Consider the following 16895-nt stretch of genomic DNA (forward strand, 5'->3'; position numbering starts at 1 on the left):
TGCTCATGCCTGCACCACACTGAAAGTCTTCGAACTCTGTCCTCCTCTTGCCCCCAGGGTCCGGCATCCACCTGGTCCTTTCCTGGCTCTGCTCTTCCCCTGGCCTTGTCACCTTAGCCAGTTGTTCTCATATCCTGGCAGCAGGGCCCACCTCAAGAGAGATGGCCTCGCTGGTCACCCTCCCACTGCACCCTGGGCCTGATTCCCGTTGCTTGCCAGGACACTACACTGGGTAGCCCTGGTCCGGACCTTGTCCTCCCTGGCGTCAGCATTCTCCATCCATCCTGGCTCTTTTCTATTTGAGAATCTTTGCTTTCTTTCTGAATTTCCACCCAGCTGACTCCTGCCTCCCACCCAGGAATCCCTCCTGTGGTTCGCAGCCCCACCCCCAGCCAGGCCTTCCCTTGAGCCCCGGAACCTGACAGCTCTTCTCACTGTGCCCTCAGCACGACAATTGGCGCACTGAGCTCTCACAGGTGACTGACTGCCCCCCTCGGCAAACCTGGCCTCACTTCACAGCCTGCCCCACATGTGGTTCCTCTGTTTTGGGGCACCCCTGCCACACCCACTCCACTTCTGCCTGGGGCCTTGGTGCTGCCCGTGCCGGATGTCCCCCCGCCTCTGGTGAAGTATTGGCTGCAAGCCTCTGTGCCTGTGCGAGGGGTGGGCTGTGGACAGAGTGGCGCTGGAGGAGGACGGGACTCATCTGAGCCCCTGTCCCAGCCCAGCCTTCCCTGGCATGCTGGCACCCAACTGTCCCCAGACGGATGTGAAGGCGGCTGTCTTCTCCTGTGCTTGTGGGAGGGGCTGTGCCTTTGCAGTGGTTTCACCAGCTACCGCTATAGTTGTGTTTAGCCTTTACGTCTAGGAAGCCACAGAACACAGTCTGCGGTGCTGGCTTGTTTCAGCCAGCACGTGTGAGCGGTTCATTCATGAGGTCTTGAGGAGCCAGAGTGTATGTGTGCCATGCTGGGAGCCCACCACTGTCACTCACCTGCTGTGTGGCTATGGGTGTGGGGCACTTCCATGTACTGACCATTGTGAACGGAGCTGCCCAAGCCTTCCTGCCATGCTCTCTGTAGCATACACGTGGGCATTTCTGTTGGTGAATGCTGACTGGAGAGTTGGTCCTCAGTTACCCAGATGTCCTGTTACGGTCGGTGTCACCAGGGCAGCTGGAACGGTGTGCCCGCAGTTCTCTGTCACTGTTCATCCCACAGCACTTGGCAGAACCACCCTTTTCAGTTGCCAGCCTCCTGGAGGGTGTGGTGTTATCTGCTTTGGGGTTTATTTGCACTTTCTGGGTTATACACATCCCTGTGGTACTGGGCATGGGAGGTGCTCTCATTGAATGCCGGGCCAAGTCCTCACTGTCATCCTAGAGCCATCTCTCTCTCTCTCTCTCTCTCTCTCTCTCTCTCTCTCTCTCTCTCGTTGATGAGCAGGGTTCCTCATAGACTCTGAGATGAGCCTGTGTTCATTGTGGGTCACGGACTCCTCCTTCTCAGTGGCTTGCCTTTTCACTCCCTCCGAAATATTTTTGGATGAAGAGTTCTTAATTTTAATCTGGTGCCTTTTAGAAACCTTCTCCTCTAGGGGTGGTGATGCTTGCATCCTGTGTAATCAATCTTCCCGCCCCAAAGACACCAGATGCTTGTGTGCGTTATCTTCCTGTAGCCTCATCACTCTGCCTGCCCCGCTTCAGTGTGCCGTGGACCTGAGCCGATGGTGTCAGGAGCCAGTGTTCTATTTTTTTTTTCATGTGTCTATTCAATCAACCCATATCCATTGGCCGAAAACATTCTTTGCCCCCTTTTGTTCCCTGCAGGGTCACCTTTGTCATACTGACTGTGTCAGTATATGTTTGGGTCTATTTGGGCTTTATTCTGTCCTACTGGTTCATTTCTCTCCTCGGGCCAGGGTCACTATTGTTAAGTATAATGATTTTTGCAGGGTTCTTTTCCTTTTTTTCTTTTTTGGTTGGTACCCTTTATCAAATTAAGGAATTTCCTTTTTTCCCCTAATTTACTAAGAATGTTTATGGTCAAATGCTTTTCTTGCACTTATTAAGATGATAAAATTATTTTTATCCCTGATTCTGTCAGAGTGATGAACTATATTGATTTATGTTCATGTTAAACCAACCTTGCATTCTTGGTGTAAACCTGACTTGATTGTAAGGTACTGATGCTTTTTGTCTATTACTGGATTTAGTTTGTTAATATTTTGTTCAGGATTTTTGCATCTATGTTCATAAGTGAGATTGACATAAATTATTCTTTACTTATAACACCCTTATCAGGTTTTAGTACCAGGATTATTTTAGCCTTATAATATGATTGGCTGACTGAGTGTGTTCCATCTGTTACTCTTCTCTGGAAGAATTTGTGTAAGATTGACATTATTTCTCCTTTCAGTATAAGGTGAAATTTGTTGGCCAAGCCATCCGTGATTGGATTTGTTTCAAGAGAGAAGTTTTAAGTAAGGATTCAAGTCCTTAATCATTATAAAAATAATTCTTATACTAATTATAATAATATCTGTTTCTTTTTAATACCTTTCGGCAATGTGGCTTTTTTTTGTTGTTTTTTGTTTTGTTTTGAGGAATTTGTGCTTTTAGGAATTTAAATTATGAAATGTGTTGGTTTAAATTTGTTCGGAATATTCTCTTATTATATTTTAATCTTTTACTATATGTAGAACTTGTAGGGATGTCCCCATTTACCATTCCTGACATTGTATGTTTTGACCTTCTCTTTTATTTTTCCTTGATTAATATCCCCAGTATTTATCAATATAATTAGTGTGGCTTTTTTTCTTCTTCTCCAAGTGAGAGGAGGGGAAATAGAGAGACAGACTCTCGCATGTGCCTTGACTGGGATCCACCTGGCAACCCCTGTCTGGGGCCCATGCTTTGGCTATCTGGGGCCATGCTTGCAGCCAAGCTATTTTTAGCACCCGAGGTAGAGGCTCCACAGAGCCATCCTCAGCACCCAGGGCCAATGTGCTTGAATCATTCGAGCCATGCCTGCAAGAGGGGAAGAGCAAGAAATAGAGAGAAGGAGGAGGAGAGGAGAAATAGATGGGTACTTCTCCTGTGTGCCCAGAATGGGAATCGAACCTGGGACATCTATATGCCAGGCTGACACTGTACCACTTAGCCACCTGGCCAGGGCCTAATTAGTGTTTTAAAGCACTAACTTTTGATATTGTTGGTGCTCTGTATTGTAGGTTTGTTTTCCAATTTATTAATTTTTATGTTTATCTTCATTATTTCAGTTGTTTTTGTCCTTATATACATTTGTGTACATGCACACACACGTTTTCACCACATCAAAGTGTTTTCTTTTGGGCATTTCCAATCCACGAGTTCTTTTAAATGCTGTGTTGAATATTTGTCCACTGCTGTTAAATTTGTCCACTGAGTTCTGAATTTTAGTTGTATTTTTTAGTGCTAGAATTACTAAAGTGTTCTTTTTCAAAGTTGCTATCTACATTTTTATATTTTCCAGTCCTTTGCTGGAATTTCCCATTATGTCCTTTTTCTTCTTTGCCCACGGTACAAGCTGCCCTTTCTGCTTTGCACACGGTACATGCTGCCCTTTCTTCTTTGCCCACGGCACATGCTGCCCTTTCTTCTTTGCACACAGCATACATAGTTACTTCAAACTCAGTGTCTGATCAAGTACCAGTAATTGGAACTTCTAGGTTGCTTCTATTGTCTGTTCTGCAGATTCTTGGCACTTTTCCCCTTTGTATGCCTGGTTATTTTTTACTATGTACTAGCTATTGTAATCAAAATATGTTCATAGAAATATTTTATGGTCTTGATGACAGTCTCATTCTCTGGAGAGTTTTGTGTGTCCTGCTGGTATTCTGGGGCACTAGCAATCCAATCACCTGAATCCAAGTTGTGGGTTGAGGAACTGAGCTATCTGGGTCTCCTGTCAGCTCACCCTCACCCCTGCTTGTCCCCTCTTGGGACAGCTGTAGAGCAGTGTGCTCAGCCTGCGGAGCTCCCCACCCCTCCTCCAGTACTAGCCCGTGCCCACAGAGAAATGGCCTGGTGCATCTCCTCTTTCCTTGAGCCTGGCTGCTTATATTTCTCTCTTCTGTTAGCACGCAGTTGTACTGAGGAAGATGGGTTTCTAATTGTCCATTATTGCTCGCTGCCCTGTGGGCAGGTGGGCCTGGCCTCCATCACAGGAAGTAGGAGTGCGGCATCTGCATTTGCAAAGCTCCCAACTGGTTCTGTTGGGTGGCCCGGCTGAAAACTCCTTCTCCGAGACGGCACAGTGCCTGGCCAGGTGGAAGATGGTGTTTGCAGGGAACATGCCCACACCCTGGTTAATGCTCCCTGTACTTCACACCTGTGCCATACTCCTTGGTGTCTCACCCACAGGGCGGTGGGCCCTGCGTAGTGCTCCAGTTTTGTGCCTGACTACAGTGTTCCATCGGCCTCTTCCTACACTGGCTGCTTTTGGGGGCAGGAGATCTTTGAGGCCTAAAGGTACAACACGTTGTGTGTTCACTGTGAACCGGGCAGACCGGGTCATCAGCCCTTTCCTGCAGGTCCTTTGTACTTTCTTGTCACATTCCTGTTGCCCCTGTGGTCACCTGACTGCTCTGGCCTAAGCAAATTCCAGTTCTTTCTGACCTGTCCTCAGTTGCCGTCCTTGTCAGTGTGGCCTCAGGTATCTCTGAAGCAGGACTAGTACCAGGAGCCACTATGACCTGCAGCTCATCCAGCAGGGATGGTGCCCTAACCTGGAAGGGGCCACCTAGCATGCACACAAGTAGTTTAACCTTTCCCTGAATGAACAAGTTTCCTGTCAAGGTCTCAAGTGCTTCCCCTAGTATTTTTACTCACATTGAATGTGTATCCATTTTTTTTCCTGTCCAAATGCCTCCAAACTGAGGCCACAATGGGTATCTTAGAGGACAGGTGTCATCTGGCAGTTTCGTGCTGAGAGCCCATCTGGTGTAGGGTGACCTCCAGGGGCCTCTGAAATCTACTGCACTGGCCCTCTGCTGGCTCTTGCCCTGGGGTTCCCTGTGCCACCACCTGATGGCATTGTGGTCCCTGGGCCTTTCACACTCTCTCCTCTGTGAGGGATGCTCCCATTGTGGTCTCGCCTGTATGAGGGTCCCGGAGCTGCTATAATGAAGGGCCACGAACTGGTGGCTTAACACACAGAAACTTATTCTCTCCCAGTTCTGGGGTCAGAAGTCTGAGATCAGGATGTCCCTGGGGTACACTCCCTCCAGAGTCTCTAAGGGGGGTTCTTCCTGTCTCTCCCAGGTCCTGGTGTTCGAGGTGTCCCTGTGCTGTGGCTGAGTCCCTCAATCACTGCCTCTGCCATTATGTGGCCTCCCTTCTGTGTCTGTGTCTCTCCTCTTCTGTCTCATAAGGACACTCTCATTGGATTCAAGGCCACCCGGATGACACAGGCTGATCTCATCTTAACACCTTTGGCTTGATCACATCTGCAAAGAACCTTTCCCAAACAAGATCTCCTTCACGGGTTCTGGGGTGAGGACAGGGCACACCTAATACAGGGTCATTACTCATCCCACTACCGTTTGCCCCCTGCATAGGGAGCCCTCCTGACCACTAGGTTGGCTGCAGGACAAGACACACTCCTACCCCTGCTGGTTCCTTGTGGGGCAGGGAGCTTATGCTGATTGACCGAGGAAGGGATCAGTGACTAGACGTTTCTACGAGTGTCCTCCTCTAACCATCAGGGTGCTTCCGGCAAGAGGGTGGGTATCAGACCCCCACATGGTGGATGCCTGTCTATTGGCATAAGATGAAGTACTCAGTTCTCCATCCTTTCTGCGCTAAGCCATACCTGTGTTCCCTGGGTCTTCTTTCTCTCCTACTTCATACTGGGTGCTCTGTTGGCAGAACATCTTGTGATAGGGGGTTTAATTCTGTGCGGCCCTGGGCCAGCAGCTCAGAGCCGGGTGCCATGCTGGTTGGGGGACGGCTCCAAGGACTTCGTGGGTCCCCAAGTGGGCAGGCGGCAGCAAGCTCCTTGCTCTTCTGTTCCTGTTGGTGCTGGGGGACCTCTCCTTCTAGCCGCTCCTCTGTCCGGGGTCCTGAACGACCCGTCTCAGGAGTGGGGTGGCTAGTAGCCCTAAAGGGCTCCCCCTTGCCCTCAGAGAAACTCATTTTCTTAGCGACCTGCGCACGGTGCTGCCCTCAGCCACCAATGGCCAGCTGGGTTCTTGGACTTCATAGGAAACATGCTGACAGAAACCAGGATGACTCTGGGGGCCGGGGTAAAGTGTAGCTCCTGGGAGGCCAAGGGGTCCCAGCTGAGAAGGTTCCCCTGAAACCCCATCCATAGTGACCGGAGAAGTTCCAGCTGTGGACACCAATTCTTCTGAGTGGTTGGGCAGGATAATGCCGCCTTCCTCAGTTTTTCTTACTGGAAAGCCTCCTGGCTCCTGAGGCCATCTTTTGGAGAGTTTACGGCCTGTCCTGGGGCTGCCCTCATCCTGCCCAACTCTGTCCTGCCTACAGCCTTAGTCCAGCCAGCTCGGCCTGTTGGGGCCACTCAGCCCCGGACTGTGAAGGGCCGGGCGGCTGGGGCGGCGGGGCTGCTTCCACACTGCGCCGGGGCTGCAGAGACCTCCCCGTGCACTTGGTGGACGCCCATGTGCTCAGAGGCTGCTTTGTCCAGCTCTGGGAGGCTCCCGCCGCCTGGGACGGCCCTCAGATGAGACGAGTGGTCATTCACATCGAGTGTCCGGGCAGCCACGGGGTGGGTGGCCATGTTATGATTAAAAATGTGAACAATTGCCAAAGGGCCGCGTTGTACTCAAATGGACTCAAATAAAGAAACGTAGACGGGGGGAGCATGCTGAGCTGTCCCGGGTGGGGGGCGGGAGAGCTGGGTTTCTGATAGCCTTTGTTCCCCTGGGCTGTTTGCTGCCCTCTCCAGGGGCAGCACTCATACTTCTGGACCAGCGGTTCTCAACCTGTCTGGAACCGCTGTTCTAGACCTCGACGCTGGGGGCCTGCGCCTCCAGTGGGCGCAGGGCCCTGGCAGGATGGAAGTGAGAATGGAGAGGTGAGTTAATCGGACACCATCTGACTTCCGGCCTGAGGCCCCTGTGGTCTTTTGAGATTGTTGTCCCACCCTGACCCTGCCTTTGCATTCACGCACACGCCCAAATGCCCAGGAAATGTCATGATGGGAGGAGGAGGTGAAGACCCATGTGAGCCTGGCAGGTTGTCTCAGTGAGCAGGAGGCTCGCCCTGGACCAGCTGACCCGGCCTGAGACTTCTTTGGTGCCTCTGGGCCAGTTGTGCTTGGGACTTATCTGGGGCTCTTACCGTTCTCTCCCCAAGCCTCTCTTCCTCCCAGTCAGGGTGCTGGGACCAGGCTCTAATGGGGCCCATGGAGCAACCTGGGAGGGACTTCCTGGGTCCCTTGTACCCGGGGTTCCAGGACCCGCCTGCCTTGGAGGCCTCTGAGGGGAGGGAGGCGCAGGCTCTGCCCTGTCTCCTTTCTCTCCTTCACACTTCGGTTAGAGCTTCCGATTGCCTTTGAGAGTCCAGTGGCACCTGGTCAGGTGCTGCCCATGCTCACAGCCTCCTGGCAGGTGCCCTCAGCTCAGCTCCCAACACCAGAGTGGCTCCTTGGCTGCCAGTCAGCCCTGCAAGTGTCAGGCACTCCTTCGAGGTCCGAGCAGGGGTCTGTTTATCACACCCTCAGGAGTGCTTGCCTGTCCAGGGCCCGTGAGGTTTCCCACACAGACCCTGGGTTTTGGGGTCACATCAGTGAGCCCAGAGACAGTCCAGGGGCTCTGGTTCCCAGCCCTGGTGGTGGGCGGTATCTCTGACTCGAAGTAGGTGTAAAGATTCAGGGGATTTGAGTGGCACCACAGCCACCTTTCCGAAGCCCACGGGGCTGAGAACCAGTGGCACCCAGGCACACGCTCAGGAAACCTGGGCAGCTTCCTTCTGCTGCCCACGTTCCCGGGAGCCCTTTCCTACCTGCAGGGCCTATGACGGCATCTGCCACCAGCCCAGGAGACACACCCCATTCCCGCAGAGCACGGCCGGCCCGCCCGCTCGTTTCCCAGTCCAGCTTGCGACACGTGCATCCCGGCACCCCGGCCTACCTGAGGGAGCTGGCGCTGTGCCTTTAGAGGAAGAGGCTCGTGACAAGAACCCGAGCTGCGATCCTGGGCTGGAGAGCAGAGCCGCTGCCCGCAGTAGCCGCAGGGTAGGCCAGGCAGCCTCCAGAAGCTGAGCAGGCGTGGCTCCCCATCCAGGCCCCCAGACATCTGAGTCACAAGGGCCCTGCTCTCTTGACAAGGGGAATTCTCCAGTGCATTACCTTAGTTACATCAGAAGTTTCTGGAGTTAGTTAAGGTTGTGAGACGTCTCACCAGAACTAGAGGCTCCCAAAGAATGTTTCTCTTGTGTTCATGGTGGAATCCAGGTGGCCCTGGCTGCAGAGCGTTTCTCTGTAGAGCTGGTTCACATCACTAGTGCACAGGTGTCTTCATTCCGCCACGTGCTCTGAGCCCAGGTCGCTTAGGGTGGGGGGCAGGGCTGTGGCCCTGTCGAGGATGAGGACTGAGTTTCTAGCAGTTGGCGAGTCAGGCAGGATGGAGCCTGAGGCCCAGGTGGCTGCCCGCTGTGGGCATCCTCCTGAGGAGGGGCCGTGGGCCGTAGGGCCTCTCTCTGCAGTCCTTCCTGGGAGAGTCTCAGAGCAGGGCCCAGAGCAGGCCAGCGGGCAGAGGACCCTCCAGGAGGAGAGGCTGGTCAGGCCCAGCGTTTCCTGGAGGGGTCCCGGGGAGGCTGTCTGTACTGCTGCTATGAGGCAGACGTTCCCCGGGGAAGGGGCCCTCTGGGGGTCTCCCACAGCCCCCAGGAGGGCAATGGGAGAATAAGACAGATCCTGTATGAGCTCTGGGAACCCTGCGGCTGGTCCGAGTTCCCTGCCCATGCGTCCTGCTGGCCCACACCTTGCCTACTCTGCACACTGTCTGGCTGCCCACCCCAGTGTTGGTGCAGTTTGAGCACAGGCCCTCACTCGTGCAAGGCTCAGCCGTTTGGGGGCACCCAATGCTTACCTGGGGAAGACAGTGTGTTGGTCATCTTGATAATGCCCAGGTGCCACAGACACTGGCATCAGAGGACACAGCGTTGATGGGAGGGAGCTACAGGTTGTGAGGGGCCTTGGGAACTGGAGGGCACCTGGTTATAAAACGCGGATGGTCAGCCCACTGGCCAAGTCAGATTGCAGGAGGGCCAGCAGGTCAGGGTGTAGACTGGGGACAGGGCAAGGGAGCTCGTAGAGCATCAGGGATGAGTTGCTGAGAATGTGCCTGGGGGAGCCTGAGAGTAGAGGTGGTTCACACCTGAGAAAGCAGGTGCACACCCCTCTTTACAGTCAGGGCACAGCCACGTCCCATCTGGGAAGGGGAACCTGAGAGCACAGAGCTGCTGTTGCTGCCACCTTTAAAACCACACCTGCCCCTCCTCACTGGCACCTGGCCTGGATCACAGACATACCTGTCCTGCACACAGACTCCTGGCCCTGCTGACACACCTGGTCCTGCTCCAAGACACACCTCACCCTGCTCACTGACACATCTGGCCCTGCTCACAGACACACCTGCTGCTGCTTACAGACGTACTAGCCTGGCTGACAGACACCTGGCCCTGCTCACAGACACACCTGCTCCTGCTCACAGACATACTAGCCTGGCTGACAGACACCTGGCCATGCTCACAGACATACTTGGCCCTGCACACAGACACACCTAGCCCTGCTCACAGACATACCTGGCCCTGCTCACAGACACCTGGCCCTGCTCACAGACACACCTGGCCCTGCACACAGACATACCTAGCCCTGCTCACAAACACACCTGGCCCTGCTCACAGACACCTGGCCATGCTCACAGACACACCTGGCCCTGCTCACAAACACACCTGGCCCTGCACACAGACATACCTGGCCCTGCTCACAGACACACCTGGCCCTGCTCACAGACACACCTGGCCCTGCACACAGGCACACCTGGCCCTGCTCACAGGCACACCTGGCCCTGCTCACAGACACCTGGTCCTAGTGCAGGCATGCCACTAACACGAATATTCATTCCTCCTGGTTGGGGTGCTGTATGCTGATATCATGTAGCAACTGTGACTGTTGTCTGTCAGAGTCTTTCCTGTGCCACCTTCTGTATATAGGTTTTTTCCAGGAAAAGTCATTTTGAAATGGGGTCCAGTTTATTCTGGAAATAGGGACCCTGTCATGGGTCATCTTTGGATAATCTTTAGCCTGTGAAGGGCAGTAGGCCAGGGAGAACACACGGTATTTTAGAGACAGGCCCACCATAATGGTGGGACGGTCCCTGGATCCTGGTGGACACTCAGGGGCAAGTGTCCCCAGGTTTGGACGGGGTCACCTGGCCAGTGGCTTTTATCAGAATGTTTCCCGGGTGCTGCCCTCTGGGTACCACGCGCCTGCCCTGCGTCTCCTGCCACTCCGGTCTGTAATTCCACCTTTCCTGATCTGTAATTCCACCTTTCGGCTGCCCTGCCCTCTCTGAGTCCTCCTTTGAAAATGCAAATTCGGTAACATAGTCTGTTCCCCACACCCAGTGTGAGTACTTTATCAGTTCTTTCCTGACCCCTCTAGGTCAGCGCCAGCTCTGCCTCGAGCAGCACCTGGCAGAGGCCAATGGCTCACACAGAACTGGGCACGTCGGCCCCCTCCACCTTTCCTGCCTCCCACCCACTCCTCTCCCTGCCCCTCCCCCAGTCCTGTATGATACCATCAGAGTCCAGAGCTACTGACGGGCTTGCCGGTAGGGTTCCTGCCAGTGAGGGTCCTGTGGTGGGCTACTTGGTTAAAGGCCCAGGGATGGAGAGGGACACAACTCTCAACCTCCTGTCCAGGACCCCTGAAGCCAGCAGAAGAGGGGGCCCAAGGGAGGCCAGCTGAGAAGGCATGTCCCACCTGCCCTGTTTGCCACCCTGCCTTTCTGTGTAGTCCTCCTTCTCCGTCTCTACCTCCCAAGCATATATACATCCCAAAGAATTGGGGGGTCTTTCCAGGAGGCAGATGAGAGAGGGCCAGGAGAGCAACTAGGCTTTCATGTGGAGCTGGGGGTCCTGGGCCATGAAATAAGTTAGAACTTTATTCACTGGGGCTTTGTCGAGCTGCTGAAAATCCTCATGTTGAGAGAGCAGGAACAGAACTTGCTAGGCATCCAGGCTGCCGTGTCTGTAGCCAGTTGGAGTGATACCTCATCATACCCAATCAGTCTACCCTCCTACCATATGCTGACCTGTGCCGTGTAAGTGGAACCTTGGCCAGGGAGGGTCACCTCTCCTAGGGATGCAGGGCATACACCTGAGAATGCAGTGCACACCTGGGGCACAGGGCAAATATCTGGAGATGTAGGGCATATACCTGGATGCAGGGCACACACCTGGGGCACAGGGAAGACACCTGGAGATGTAGGGCATACACCTGAGAATGCAGTGCACACACCTGGGGCACAGGGAAAACACCTGGAGATGTAGGGCATATACCTGGATGCAGGGCACACACCTGGGGCACAGGGAAGACACCTGGAGATGTAGGGCATATACCTGGATGCAGGGCACACACCTGGGGCACAGGGAAGACACCTGGAGATGTAGGGCATATACCTGGATGCAGGGCACACACCTGGGGCACAGGGAAGACACCTGGAGATGTAGGGCATATACCTGGATGCAGGGCACACACCTGGGGCACAGGGAAGACACCTGGAGATGTAGGGCATATACCTGGATGCAGGGCACACACCTGGGGCACAGGGAAGACACCTGGAGATGTAGGGCATATACCTGGATGCAGGGCACACACCCAAGGGTGCAGGGCACACACTTGGGGTGAAGGACACACACCCGAAAACACAGGACACAAACCTGGAGATGCAGAGCACACACCTGGAGGTGCAGAGAACACAACTGGGTGCAGGGTACACACCTGGAAACACAGCACTCACCTGATAATATGGGCCACCCCTCAGAGAACACTGCATTTGGTGGGCTGGCATTTTGACTTCCTGACAGCCTATCCCTCTGAGTGATTTTATTTTTTGTCTTGGTGGAAAGGGGGTGTCACAGGTAGGAAGGGCATGGAAGGCCACCCTGGGTTCAGACTCACCTCACCCCCAGAAACCATGGAGGCAGGAAAGTAGTGGGGAACTGCAGCCTCCATGGTGGGGAGAGAAGCCAGACAGGTCCGGGGCTGGAGCGAGGCCCCCATGTGCAAGCTGTCATCATTAACACAGAAGGGCTCTCTGGATACCTCTGTATGCCACTAGCCCTCTGCAGGAGCTCTCGGCTTCTTTTTAAATTAAATTTATTATTATTACTTCATTATGGAACTAGCACATGGATTTATTGGAGCAATTCAAACGGCAGAAACATGTGGCCCCTCCCCTCAGCCCTGGCCGCCCATAGACTTCCTGGCAGTGCCAACATGTAGCTCTGGTTGCCATGGTCTGTTTTTCCAGAGTGGGTGAGTGATTTCTGCTCTTCCCTGTCCTGCTTCTTCTCCACACGGCAGACAGTAATCTCAGACATCTTCCCCTATCTGCACACAGGCTCTAACTCCTGCTGTTATTTTGTTAAAATAATTTATAAAAAGATTTTATTTATTGATTTTTTTAGAGAGAGGGTAGAGAGAAAGAAAGGCGGGCGGAAGAGCAGGAAGCATCAGCTCATAGTAGTTGCCTCTCATACGTGCCTTGACCAGTCAAGCCTGGGGTCGCCTGGGGTCACCAACCGGCGACCTCCGCATTCCAGGTGGACGCTTTATCCACTGCGCCACCACAGGTTGGGTGAAAATGGTTTTAAAACATGTTCATAGTGAAACAAAGTAGGAACGCAGAACAGAGAGCTGTGTTTTGGATCTCGTGGCCGTATCTCCTCTGCGGCTTGGAGGTCACAGACTGCGTGGCTGGTGAGGGTAGTGGGAGCAGCCACGGCAGCTGGGGTGGAGGGTTCTCTGTGCCACCTGCCTTCCAACAAGGCCGTTACTCCAGGACCCCTCTGTCTACCATCACTCTGGACATCTCTGAGAACAGACTCCAAGCTGATTCCTAAGTGAAAACCCATCACCACGCCCAGAAACAGCCCGAAACAGCAGTGATAGAGGCACATGCGTGAGGCCACAGCTCCGGACGGAACACTGCAGGTCGAAGTGGCCGCTGCCTGGTGGAGAAAAGCCCTGGCCAGCCGCCCAGGGTTGAGTTTAGAAGGCTTGTGCTTGAAGGTCTCCTGTTCATCCCCTGGAGTTTTCCATCCTCCGTGACCCTGTCTGTCCGCTCTTCCCGAACTGTCCCCCAGGTTCCCCTCCCAGGGCTGCTGCTGACTCCGGGGCTCCTGCACCCTCTCCAGGGCTGGCCATGAATTTCTGCCATGCTGACCGTCACTGACAACCTTCCTAACAAATGTGGTAGAGCCACCGAGCTCGTCTGTGGCAGCCATCCATGGCCCCTCACCCCTGGGGCCGTGGTGTGGGTATAGAAGGTCCCAGTAGGAAGGGTTTTTCTTCAGAACATTTAAAAGTATGGTCCCTTTCCTCCCAGTGCCCAGGGCAGCAGGTGGACACCTGATGCCAGCATGACCACATTCTCTCTGCTCTTTCCTCTCCCCCTGCTCGCCGCCTTGTGGGACTTTGAGTCTGGGAGGAAGCTGCCCTGTCTGGCGGGATTCGTGGCAGCACTGGCGTTAGATGCTTCAGGCACACTAGCCTATGTGCCGTGCCTTTGTGTGGCCTTGTCTCAGCTCACGCTTCCCCTCCAATCCATCTCAAATCATACTTGCAGCCGCCATCTCACGCTTTAATTTCTCCTCGGTACACCTCTTACTCCCTGATGTCATCCCACTTAGGTTTGTTTACTTATTTATTGCCTGTCTCCAGTCAGATGGTAAAGCTCATGACCACAGAACTTTTTCACATCTTGTTCAGTTCTTCTCACCTTTTACTTGACTGTGGAGGCTGATCTCCCAGCGTGTTAAAGCCTCGTGCTCAGCGTGAGTGGGGCTGAAGGCCATGCTGTGCCTGAGCGGGGTGGTGTGGCAGGCCTCTCCTGGCTGTGACTCATGGCCTTTAGCCAGGGGTCCCTGGGGGCTGACGTTCCCAGAGGGCCTGCTCTGCCTGCCAGAATCAACGTATCCGGTCAGCGTGTGTCCAGGGCACTTCACAGGGGTTCGTTTTTTCTGTGTCATTGGTGGGGTACCCAGCCCCCCACAGGTGGCTGGTAGGAGGGCTTGCTGTTGGTTCCCTAGAGTGCTGGCTCAGTCCCAGACACTGAGTGGGGTTCAGGGGGTTTGGGGGAGGAGCCCTGGCCTCCCCTATTTGGGTCCTTGCTATAAAATAGCACTTCTAGGAAATCTACAACATACAGAAAAGCACAAGAATGACTCAGAGTTCGGAAACCCTGAGACAGCTATCCCTGATGTCACTTGGACATGTTTTCTTCTCATGATACGATGTTCTCTGGATCATGGAACATGCACTGAGTTGGAAGCATCATAAGAGGTTTCCTTCTCTTTGACCAAGTTGAACACACGTGCACTATCTCACAAGTCGACTGACAAGTTGACTTCTGGTAATCTTTTAAAAATTATTTATTTTTTATTAATTTTAAAGAGAGGAAGGGAAAGAGCAAGAGAGCAAGAGAGAGAGAAGAACATCAATATGTTCCTGAATGTGCCCTGACCGGGGTTTGAACCAGCAACTTCTGGGTTTCAGGATGATGCTCTAAACAATCAAGCTATCCGTCCAGGGCTCATGCTTCTAGTAATTTTAGCCACTCTTCCTTCCTGGACACCAAGTGCTGAAGAGATGCCATGTAAACACACTCTACTGCTCCCATAAGAAGCTCCTGTTTCAGACAAAGAAATGGTGTCAGCAATAAACCTGGAAGCAATTCCACTGACACCTGAGCACCTTCACTTTGGTGCTCAATCCCTCAGAGAGAGCACTCCCTATCCTGCACCTGCACCTGCACCTGCGCCTGCGCCTGCGGGAAGTCAGAAGTGCTGATCCAACTCTCATTCATGCCCAGAACCAGCTGTACTTCCTCATGGGGTGTCCAGGGTTTCTCTCAGCAGCAGGTGTACTTTTTGTGCCATCACAGAGGATGGGGGACAGGGTGGGATTACAGCCTATGAGGCCTCTGAGAACATTCAGTCCAGTGGTCGAGGGCATTTGACTTCTTCCTGTTGGGAATTTGTGGGATCCTGAGTTCAGCAGAGCCACCAGGACCCCCTCACAATGCTTGCTCAGCCATCCTCCTCTGTCCTAACTGGTGTTGAGAATGCAGATTTGAAAGGGATTTTCAGTGAAGGCAGAGTTGTGAGCAAGCTCACTATTCATGGCACAGACCTTGCCCTGGATTTTGTGTTGTGCACCAGTGGGTCCTGAGTTCTGTCCTCTTCTTGATGCCCCCGAGGCATCTGTTCTTAGTGAGGTAGAGAGATGAGCTTCCTGGCTGCATTCCTCTAGGAAGCCTCCCTGGGTTGCCAGCCCTGGTGCTGGGCATCTCGGGGTCTTGTCCTGGCATCAGTGTTCAGTGCTCCTGAAACCTGCTAGAGGCAGCACGGGCTGCTGTCTTCTGAGCCCCCCAGGGACCCAGCCCAGCTTTGAGGGTCAGGTGCCTCACAGAGGCAGAGACTCAGGGGCTAGGCTGGCTCCCTGAGCTCTCCACACAGGGCCCGAGTGATGACTTTGTCCCAGTGCAGGCAGTTCCTCCATCCTGTACCTGGGGCACAGCCATGCTCGGCCTCAGGGTTCCTGGGCAAACACCGAGGGTCTCCCTCTCCACTCACAGGGGGGCAGCAGGCTCAGCCCTGAGGTGAGGGGAGCAGCTGATTCTGGACCCCCCTCCCCAAGGGTGGCATCACTCCATGGACCCTGGGAAGGGTGTCTTTCTGGGAAGTCACCCAGCAGATGTAGCCCAGGGTGGGGACCATGATGGGGGAGTAACAGGGAGGGATTCCTGAACCCCCAGGTGGCTGGGCTGGGTATAGCTCCTGTGGCCCTGTCATTGCTGATGGCTTTGACTATTTGAGGAGGGGTCCTTAATCTACTAATGACTGGCAAGATGCTGGTGCTTGGGGGCAGTGCCGTGTCCAGCAGCAGGACAAGTGCTCACTATCCTGCTGTGGTCACCTTGGCAGGGGTTCTGCCCCCTCATGTCCAGGGCTTAGTGCCAGGGGGCCCCAGGGGCCTTGCCACATCCTGGGTGGCTGCCAGCCTCCTGTCCTGTGAGCGGGCAGCTGGGAGGGCCATGGGCAGTGGCTCTGAGGAAACAGAATTACCCCTTCCTTCTCTCTTTCTTCCACCAGAAACATGGCCGACAACAAGGCCAAGGCCGCCAACAAGACACCCCCGAAGTCCCCAGGGGACCCTGCAAAGGACAAGGCGGCTAAGAGGCTGTCACTGGAGTCAGAAGGTGCCAACGAGGGGGCAGCGGCCATCGCCCCAGAGCTCAGCGCCCTGGAGGAGGCCTTCCGGCGGTTCGCCGTGCATGGCGACACCCGGGCCACCGGGAAGGAGATGCATGGCAAAAACTGGTCAAAACTGTGCAAGGACTGCCAGGTGATCGACGGGAAGAACGTGACCATCACCGACGTGGACATTGTGTTCAGCAAAATCAAGTAAGTGTGCCAGGGCTCCGTTGCCTTGGAGCCGGCTTCCCAGAGGCTTGTGGTCGTTCAGGCCACACATCCAGGGTCCACGAGGGGGTTGGGGGGTGTTCATGCCTTAACGGGCTGTGAGGAGTGTGATGCTTTGAGATCCTTTCCTTCCCAGAATCAGGTGCCCAAAAGTTGAAACCAGAACAGGCTGCCT

The 16895-nt window shown here is 54.0% G+C and overlaps 1 protein-coding gene across 1 annotated transcript in view; it reads left to right on the plus strand.

Moving 5' to 3' along the window:
- TPPP (tubulin polymerization promoting protein) overlaps nt 1–16895 on the plus strand; it is a 34264-nt gene that overhangs the window by 4225 nt on the left and 13144 nt on the right. Inside the window, exon 2 of the mRNA XM_066375149.1 lies at nt 16391–16702. Coding sequence (XP_066231246.1) covers nt 16395–16702 — 308 coding nt within the window. The 5' untranslated portion in view covers nt 16391–16394. The remainder of the gene's footprint in view (nt 1–16390; nt 16703–16895) is intronic.

The sequence above is a fragment of the Saccopteryx leptura genome, chromosome 1 (genome assembly GCF_036850995.1).
Source record: "Saccopteryx leptura isolate mSacLep1 chromosome 1, mSacLep1_pri_phased_curated, whole genome shotgun sequence".
NCBI lineage: Eukaryota > Metazoa > Chordata > Mammalia > Chiroptera > Emballonuridae > Saccopteryx > Saccopteryx leptura.